At 40.2% G+C, this 10,453-nt stretch overlaps 1 protein-coding gene across 2 annotated transcripts in view; it reads right to left on the bottom strand.

Annotated features, from left to right (window-relative positions):
* Positions 1-3,321: 3,321 nt before the first annotated feature.
* The window catches only part of PDK4 (pyruvate dehydrogenase kinase 4), a 45,943-nt gene continuing 38,811 nt past the window's right edge, over positions 3,322-10,453 (bottom strand). For both annotated transcript variants that reach the window (XM_077490752.1, XM_077490753.1), the window contains exon 12: positions 3,322-9,573. In XM_077490752.1, coding sequence (XP_077346878.1) covers positions 9,445-9,573 — 129 coding nt within the window. In that variant the 3' untranslated portion in view covers positions 3,322-9,444. The remainder of the gene's footprint in view (positions 9,574-10,453) is intronic.

Genomic DNA, 10,453 nt, shown 5'->3' with positions numbered 1-10,453 from the left:
GAGAGGGACGAGGGTGCTTTAAAATAGATTTTTTTTTCTTATTTATTTTACTTTTTATTTTTACACTCTCCCTGTAATTTTCTTCTTTTTTTTGTTTGGATCACTTTTATTCCCATGTATGTAAATGTCCCTTGTAATAGAAATAAGGATGGCAGGTCCTCTTTATGGAGAGATCTGGGGTCAAAAAGACCGCAAATCTCTTCTTTACCTTTAACAGTTTGCTGACTGCTTCACGCACATATACTACAGCAGGAAACGTACAGGGAGAATCAGGTACCTGTACGTTGCCCTTTAAGAAGCGGCGTGCGGGTGCCCGTCGCGAGCTCCGTGAATGTGATCACGGGTCCCGCAGACTATGTCCGCGGGGATACCCGCAGTTGTCTCATGGTGAGGAAGAACGGGGAAATGCTAATGTAAACAAGCATTCCCCCCTTCTGCATAATGACACTGATCACCCTTCCCTGTGATCGGGAGCGATGATCAGTGTCGTGTCACACGTAGCCCTTCCCCCCCCCCCCCCCACAGTTAGAACACATCCCTAGGACACACTTAACCCCTACAGTGCCACTTAGTGGTTAACCCCCTTCACTGCCAGTCACATTTACTCAGTAATCAATGCATTTTTAATTGCACTGATCGCTGTATAAATGACAATGGTTCCAAAACAGCACCAAAAGTGTTTGATCTGTCTGCCATAATGTCGCAGTCACAATACTAGTAAAAAAGTAAAAATAAAAATGCCATACAACTTTCCCCTATTTTGTAGACACTATAACTTTTGCGTAAACCAATCAATATACGCATATTTATTAATTTTTTTACAAATCTAAAAAAAAAAAAAAAAAAACACAATATGTAGCCGAATACACATCAGCCTAAACTGAGGGGGAAAAAAAAGATATATATTTTTTTGCCGATATTTATTATAGCAAAAAGTAAAAAAATTTTCAAAATTGGCGCTATTCTTTTGTTTATAGCGTAAACAATAAAAACCGCAGTTGATCAAATACCACCAAAAGAAAGCTCTATTTGTGGGAAAAAAAAAAAGGATGTCAATTTTGTTTGGGAGCCACGTCACACAACCGCACAAATTATCAGTTAAAGCGACGCAGTGCCGAATCGCAAAAAGTGGTCTGGTCAGGAAGGGGGTAAAATCTTCCGGGGCTGAAGCGGTTAATAAAAATGCCATAAAACTATCCCCTATTTTGTAGACGCTATAACTTTTGCGCAAACCAAATGCTTATTGCCATTTTTTTTTAACAAAAATATGTAGAAGAATACAAACGGCCCAAACTGAGGAAAAAATAAATGTTTTTTTATATATTTTTTGGGGATATTTATTATAGCAAAAAAAATTGTTTTTTTTTCAAAAATGTTTGCCACTTTGTTTATAGAGCAAAAAATAAAAACCGCACAGGTGATCAAATACCACCGAAAGAAAGCTCTATTTGTGGGGAAAAAAGGATGTAAATTTTTGTTTGGGAGCCACGTCGCACGACCGCGCAATTGACGCAGTGCCGAATCGCAAAAAGGGCTCTGGTCTTTGGCCAGCCAAATGTTCCGGGGCTGAAGTGGTTAAAAGCAAATGATCAAAATAATAAAAAAAATAATAATGTGTTTACCTCAAGTCTGGACCACAAGTGACGTTATGGTGTCACTTCAGGCTTCCAAGGTCATAGAGGCAATCAAAGAAGATCTACTCTTTGATCACCTATGTGGGCAGCCAGCGGCACCATCTGATCATATCTCGGGGAAACTGGCGGTAAGCCCGAGAAAAAAATAATGGCGAGGGGGCGGGGGATGGGTAGGTCGCTTTAATGGGCGTGCCAGCCATCAGCTGTAAAAAATAATACCGGGTTTATGGCTATCTTCAGGCATAATCCCGGTATACCACAACATATGTATGTATTGCAGTCAGCAAGTGGTTAATGATAATGTTTTGACACTTGTTGTGCCCACGCCGCTCCCTCCAAACCGGAGTCCTGTATCAATTATCAATCTATGGACACACACAGCCCAGCTTAGGAGCAAACCTGCACACATCTGCCCCCAGAGCACACAGCTTGCTATGGGGGCAGACACAGAAGAGGAGCAGCAGACAGTGCCAGCGGGAGACCCCAGCAGAAGAGGTTCAGAACAGGCAAATATAAACTGTTATTTAATTTTTTATTTTTTTTTAAATGCTTTAGAAGCGCTTTAAGAATACATGCTGGGATGTTTTTTGTTTTTTTTTTATTTGAAAACAGTTTTGTGTCATTTTAAGTTTGTGAATTAAAATGTGCGAGATGAACAGCCACTTGTAGAGAGTTTGTGACACGGCGACACCCAATTCGATTTTCCATGTCCCCCCCCCCCCCCAGTGGTAGGTTAAGTAAAACATTTCTATTCCCTAGGAAAAAAAAATAAAAAACACAAATATTTAACCTTAGCAGTGCTGGCATAGCCCCGCTGCAAAAGGATAATTATAAAGTTTCATGGAATAGGACTTTAAAGGGTTACTAAAATGACAACAGTAAAATCAGTCTGTATATGCAGCAAAGCATGCTTGTTATACGCACTGTGGAACCTAAGGGGTTAATCCTCCAAAATTGTGTAAAAAGGCTGTTTGATCCTGTCTTCTCTGATCCTCCCCTTCTTCCAGTGTCCTAAATTCAGCTCCAGATAATACAGAGGGTAGGGGACAAGCTGCACATGCTCAGTTTGGTGTATATTGCTAGAGTTTTTCTTTCCGTGGGAGGGTGCATGTGATCAGCACTGGGCCAATCGGCAATGTCCAGACAGAGGGTCAGGGATCCTGCAGCCTCATAGGACAGTCAGAGGAGAATGAAAACTCCTCCAACAAGATTTAACCAGACACTGATAGGGGTCATAAGACTTTACTTCTGATGCAAAATGTTATTTAGCAGCTTATAATTATTAAAATAATTGCATTTCCATGTTCTGTGAGAGACCAGATATAGGGAAAGCAGGTTCCGGGTTTAGTAACACTTTAAGGTGGAACTAAAACTAAACCCTCTTGTTCACATTGTATTATTACCGGCCTCAATAAACTCTTTAAAGTAAAAAAAAAACAAAAACTAAACCCTCCTGTCTTTTTACAGCCATGGAAGCTGCCATTGCAGCCCATGTCTGATCTGCAGTTGCCCTGGTGCTGCACATTTGATCAGTTATGACAGCAGCCACTTAATGGCTTGATAGCTCAGTTGAGAGCACGAGCAACTGTGACCGTTGCCATTCACGGCATGGCTTGGAATGTAACAGTTTTGAGAAATATATAATTTAACTGTCCATGAAAAAAAAACCAAAAAAAGACAAATTAGATTTAAGTTAAGATAACTTTTATTTTCTATTGAAAACATCCTAACAAATCGCATAACAAAACATAAAACAAACTTTACAACGCAGTGACTGTATCAGCCAAAAAAAAAAAAAATTATGTTATGCAAGATGGAGGCAGACAAAGGATGCTGGATGTAATACCTTTAATAAATAAAACAAAACAATGACATCTGGTCATAAAATTAAAAATTTATTTATTTTTTTTAAATAAGAAAAAAGAAAAAGTAAAGTTGCATCGCGGGGCACTAAAAAGGCCTTGTGAAGCGACAATGGTAATGAACAAACGTATAAGGCTTTTTTGTGAAATGGGTAACATTAATTTTGTAATGGTTCCATTGTTTAACTAGATTTGAATGAAAAATACAGTGATGTGATTATTAGCAACCCACATTTCTATAGCTGCTGCAGAACTACAACTCTCAGCATGCCATGCTAGCTGGAGGAAAGACATGATGGGGCTTACGTATTCTACAACTGCTGGTGAGGCACAGATTGCTCTAGATATGGACAGTGTATAGGGAAGAGTCTATTCAAACTCCGATCACAGCTTATAAGTGACATTGATCTATTATATATACACGTTAATATCAACTTTCCAAATACTGATCCACTCCATGAACTTACGACAGCCAAGTTACTCTCAGCCAGCTAAGAACCGAGAGCCATATAATAGCGATGTTCAGCTACAGTTTAAAGAACCGCTAAACACAAAGCACAGGATTGCTTAATAGGAAAGAGCTGCTGGTAGACTTGCTTAACATTAACAAACAGATGTATAAATGCCTATACAAGTCTCTAAAGTACACCTAAAATAAAAGAATAGAAATGCAACAATTTCACAGCTTAGAAGTCCTTCCATTTGGTGGCGGCATTCATTTTCTGTTTATGGTCCAAATCAGAAGAGAAGCCCAGGGGTGACAACACGGCTTCTCCATAGATATGGTACAGGGAGTGTGGTCATTTGGGGGGGGGGGGGGGTGAGCAATCAAGAAAAAAAAAAGAGCCAGAAAAAAAATAAAATAAATCACCTTTCAGAGGCAATAGGTGTTCACGATGAGGCGATACTGCCCGTTTTAAAAAATTTTTTTTTTACAATACCAATGAAAATTTTACATTTTATTAAATAATAAACTGCCACGCAACATAAAGCACCACTCACTATATGTGCAATCTTACCACTAGCAACAATATTCCTCCCTAGACCATGCAAATAATGTGTAAAAAAAATGAATATATTATAAAAAAAAAAAATAATATACATACACACACACACACACACACACACTATTTATTGGCGTATAACACTCACTTTTTCACCATGAAAATCGGGTGCAAATAGCGCGTGCGTGTTATACACCAATACTACAATTTTAGCTGCCTTATTTAAAATTACATTTTTTTCCTGAAACTTTCCCCTTAAAATGAATGTGCGTGTTATATGCCGATAAATACGGTATATATATATATATATATTTAATTAATAATGTACTTGATCTAAATAGCGCCAACAGTTTGCGCAGTGCTTAACAAAATTAAGGCAGATATTACAGTTACATTACAATTTGGCACAAGAGGAAGTGCCTTGCTCATTAGAGCCTACAATCTAAAAAAAAATGTCAATAATTTTTTATTATATATATATATATATATATATATATATATATATATATATATATATACACATATACACATATACACATATACACACACACACACACACTTTGTTTACGGTATTCTAGTTTACATTTACGAACTATTGTATATATATATAAAATAATAAAAGTAAATATCAGCACACATATACACGCAAACACACACACACACACACACACGTGTCAATACTCATATGTGCAAGTACCATGAAGTATAATAGGAGTATCAATACATACAATACAGGTTTTCTTTTTTTTTTTGCAAAATTTTTCTACACCATAGTTGCATGGTTTTAGGAGGAATGCTGTTGCCAAGAATGATCAGAGGTGCTTTATGCTGCATGGCAGTTTATCATTTTTTTGCACTCAGCAGCAACACTTGGTATATAGGATATTCATTTTATTGCACTTGATATAAAAGTTATTTGCACCGGAGTATTTTACATAAAATAAAAGGATTTTACATATTAAAGCACTTGGAATGCAGTTGCGACACAGTCCTACTGACTTCAATGGGCGCCTTTAATAAGCGGAATGCCTGCTAAGCGCATCAAGCCAAGTTAAGTTTGCAGCACCATCATGGCCACTGCAACGTTAAAGGACCCGAGCATCCTCCAAGCAATTCTGTAGGTGGGCGGTCAGAGGACAATAAAAATGTAGATCAACCGTCAGGTTTTACTGTCCCCGTTTGACGTTAGCCATGCAGCCACCACACCTAAGGACTGGTAAGTTGCAATGTTTTTTTTTTTTTCTTTAAAGATAGCTAGGCAGAACCCCAGGCACAAATTCTAATGTTCATTATTAGTCATTATGTTATTTTCCCGGAAAGCTTAGAACCTCTGTATGGTGTTTATCACTGTCTGTGCCCTTTGCAGTGGCGACTGCCCCTCTTCCTTCCCCCACCTGGAGATCATACAGGAAGTGAAGAAATAGCTTTGAGAGTGGTCATCATACCCACATGCACATTGGGAATTTTTCTTTTTTGTCCTCCAGGAAAGGAGTATAAAATAAATGTGCTGAACGGGGGGGGGGGGGGGGGGGGGGCGGGATCACAGGCAGTGGCAACATCCCAAGAGCCTCACTACTCCCCCACCAATGCATGGGTGCTCAACCTGTGGGCCTCCAGCTGTTCACCAAGTCCCATGAGGCATTACAAGCATGATTCCCAAAGGCAGGGGCATGGTGGGACTTCTAGTTCCTCAAACAGCTGGAGAGGGCACACATTGAGCACCCATTAGGGTTTCATATCAATGTGCTGTCACTTGACTGCCAAAAATATATATTATATATATATATATATATATATATATATATATATATATATATAAAATTCATAGTAAGTCATGCTAGGCTTCAAAAGGCTTACTGCTTTTCTTAACAGCAACAGTACCAAGTATTTTAAAGCGGAAGTAAACCCATCCATTTAACAGTTTAAAAAAACAGTTACATTTCCGGCACATGCTGGCAATGTAAACCTCCCATTGGTCGGGTTCTCAACCAAACTGTCAAACCATCCAATGGCCAGTGGTGTCATAGCTGATCACATGTGCAGCATCATGGCAGTTGTAGATCAAACAGAGGCCAAGATGGCAGCTTCCTTGGCTCAAAACAATAGGAGGATTTACTTTACAATTTCATTAGTTTTGCTTTATTTGAAAATCTGAAATCCCAGATCTCCGAAAATCCAGAAATTTGGAAGTTAACGAGTTTGTAAAAATTTGTTAAAAAATGAATTCAGAACTAAAACATATTGCACATGTCTAGTTTACTTCCATTTTAAGTACACCAAAGAGAAGTCATACTGCAATACAGAATCTTCAGCTCAAGTAATTCTATTGAGAGGCTTAGGCTCATTCACACCAATTCAGAGACCAGTACAGCATGTGTTTTTATGTGCCAGATGTTCCATGCAGCTGGCGCTAGCTACCTGTTAAAAATCAGTGTTATGAATCTTTGTATAACTTCCCACACACCTGAGCATTTACATCCATAGGGGGACACTTGCACAACCCTGGACACAGAATGCACAGAACATCGTCCAATCCCGTGCACATAAAACCACGTGCTGTACGGGCCTCTGCACCCATGTGAATGAGCCCTTATAGGTCCAGCGATGAACACATTCAAGACTTTCACATAAGGTATCTTTGCTTATAGCGGTATTTCAGAAATAGGATTTTAGAACATCACAAAAATGGGAAAAGTTTCAAGGTGAACATCTCCTCTAATCCTACACAGGTTCGAAAGATGAGGCGTGTCCTGCTGCACCTAGTATAAGGAACGCCCTAGCACCATAGAGATGACTTCCTTTCATATAGATCTGTCATGTGGATGTAGGCCGTCTCTATGAACATCAGAAACATGAAAAGGCTAAAGCTGGCCATACATTATACAATTTTCTTATTCCATTTCCTTTTTTTTACCTTCAACTATGTAGTGCCAGGGCCTGCCTTACTGCATACATATTGAAAGGTTTTAGGTTTGACCTCATATTATATGGTTTTGGTAAATCTAAAAGATAATTGTATAAAGTATGGTCAGCCCAAGACAGAGGTGGACAAATGAATATGGAATTCATGAGCCAGTCTGTCCAATACAGAAACCAGTAGGATTTTTTTTTTTTTTTTTTTTTTGGGAGGCAACTCCATTGATGATTAGGCCTCATTCACATGGGGTGTACTAAAGCCGTGGAGGTCTGTGTCTACCCGCTCAGGACACAAAGGCATTGCATGCAGTTACCTGGTCCCAAACACAGACTGTGTATGTTTGGGGCTGTGCGCACACGTGTCATCAGATTTGGAGCAGCCTCTTTGTGTCAATATAAATGGCCTGCATGGGGATGCAAGGACCACTTGTGCTGATAAACACAGCCTTCTATGGGTAGTAGTACACCCTGTGTGAATGAGGACTTAGAGTAGTGGTCTCCAAACTTCTGCCCTATGCTTGCCTTTTTCCGGCCCTTGGAGTACTATTCCTCCGACCAACAACGAGGCATAATTCCTGTCGTTGGCACTTGTGATGGGGCACTATTCCTCCTACTGATACCAATATTGGGGCACTGTTCCTCTCACAGACGCCAGCGATGGGGCAATAGTCCTCTCACAGACGCCAGCGATGGTGTGTTACCGACACCAGGACATTTTCTACTCCCACTGGCCACAGTAGAGCCCCTGTAAAATCAGAGGGGTAGTATACGGGCCCCTATGTTTAGAAAGTTTGGAGACCCCTGCCTTAGAGCAACCATTCTCAACCACAGTTCCATGGAACCCCAAGGTTCATCCAGAGGTTGCCAAGGGTTCCTTGAGCTGTGGCTGGTTGACCTGCCATTTGATGGAGCCTGCATAGTTCCCAGAACAACAACACTTGGCAAAGCCAGCAAAACACCAATTATCTTTAGTTGTCTGTAAGTGTTGTATTATTCCTACTGACCACCAATATAAGGGGCCAGTGACTTCAGATTTGGTTTTAGTAAGGGTTCGTCAAAGGCCTGGCAACTCATTTAGGGTTTCCCCTTGGCTAAAAAGGTTGGGAATTGCAGTCTTAGAGAAAACCTCAAAAGTTGGGCGCCAGCTGTATTTTTAGGGAGGATTGGCTCCCTGGTTCCTGGGATTTGTCCAGCCCTGGGCTAAGTGAATGGGTGCCGTATTTATTAACCCAGGGCAATTCTCAATTGTGTATTAAATTGTGCATTGAATAAACTTTCTAGGTTGCTCATACGTTCTACACTTAAAGGGATTTTCGTAATGCACACACACTTGTGATATCTTTTTCAACCTAAGAAAAAATTTCAATTTTTATTACACTGCTCCATGCTTTTTTTATCTTCATATCCCACATCATTCTATGACCGCACAGTGGTGACCTAACTGGAACCCTACATACAAGAAAAACAAAACTAAAAAACGACTTCCTGAGAACCCTATATTCATTTTGGCAATAGTGAATAATTCTCCTTCCAGCTCTTACAGAGGCTGGCATATACAATTATTGACAGTTGAGGGAAGACAGGAAGGGGAATGACTATCAGTTCAAGAAGGGGTAGCTTCTTCAGAGTGATCTGTGGTTTGTCCAAACCTCGTTCCTTGTCGAAAAGGTTTCCAAAGAGGACAATAAAAATGGATGCCGTCAAATCTCATGGCACAAACCGTGCACTTGATTCTTTGCTGCTTTTTTTTTTTTTTTCTTAAAGGTGGTTTTCTTTGAGAATATGAATGCAGTGGTACACACTGCTACTATTCTGACTTCTGGACAATGAGGCACCAGAAATGAGCACAAAATACACAACAACTATGTTAAATGTTTTCATCCTCTTGTGACAATTTACTGTCTCTCCTTATTGCATCCCTGGCCAGCTCCAGCACAGTACAGTTTGCCTCTGTCTTCTCTGACACCCGCAGGTAGTGGTCCATGGCAATTTAAGTGCTTGATCCCTTTCTTCAGCTCCGCGCACTTTCTAAATGGCGAGGTTCTTTGGCTCGCTGCTGGGAATACACCAGTCGTCCGCTTCTGTGCAGAACTTATAGTGTTTCCAGGCAGACTTGTTGAAAACCGGTAACCGCTCGATGGATTCCGAGGACAATGCCTGTGACAATTCAATGACAAATCCATCAGTATTACAATGCGGTCAAACTAACTCTAGTTCAAAATAATATTAGAATTCAATATAGGAGTACAAGTTTTAAACGATTATGCCCTGTACACACGATAGGATTTTCCGACAACAAAACTGTGGATTTTTTTCCGAAGGATGTTGGCTCATACTTGTCTTGCATACACACAAATGTTGTCGGAAATTCCGAACGTCAAGAACGTGGTGATGTAAAAAAAAAAAGTTCAATAGCCAGTGCAGCTCTTCTGCTTGATTCCGAGCATGCGTGGACTTGTGCGTCGGAATTGTGTACATACGCTCAGAATTTCCGGCAACAGGTTTTGTCATCGGAAAATTTGAGAATCTGCTCTCAAACATTTGTTGGCGGAAATTCCGATAACAAAAGTCCAATGGAGCCTACACACATGGTCGGAATTACTAACAAGCTCACATCAAACATTTCCTGTCGGAAAATCCGACTGCGTGTACGAGACATTAGATCGTTTTCTTTTTACACAGAGCACATCAAGATGTATACAAGAATGCACATGACTCTTATATTTGAACAAGGATTATCCCAAAGTTCAGCTATAGAGAGATATAGATAGAGGGGGGGGGAAGAAAAATGTATATATATTTTTTAAAGCATTCTTACTTTATAGCCTTTCTTCACCCCTGCCTAAAAATGTTGTAATATCATATCTACTGTATTTTTCAGACCATAAGACACACCATCCCCCCCCCCCCCCCCCGAAATATGGAGTAAAATGTCTCTGCGTCTTATGGTGTGAATATAAGTCAGGCACCACAGCCCCCCCAACCACCACTTGGAGAGGCAGGGGAAAGACATTAAACCCCCCCCCCCCCCCCCCCC

The sequence above is a fragment of the Lithobates pipiens genome, unplaced genomic scaffold (assembly GCF_037356315.1).
Source record: "Lithobates pipiens isolate NorthernLeopardFrog02 unplaced genomic scaffold, aLitPip1_a1.2 Scaffold_19, whole genome shotgun sequence".
In the NCBI taxonomy this organism is placed as follows: Eukaryota; Metazoa; Chordata; class Amphibia; order Anura; family Ranidae; genus Lithobates; species Lithobates pipiens.
The sequence above is the reverse complement of the archived record's forward strand: the minus strand, read 5'-3'. Positions and strand labels throughout refer to the sequence as shown.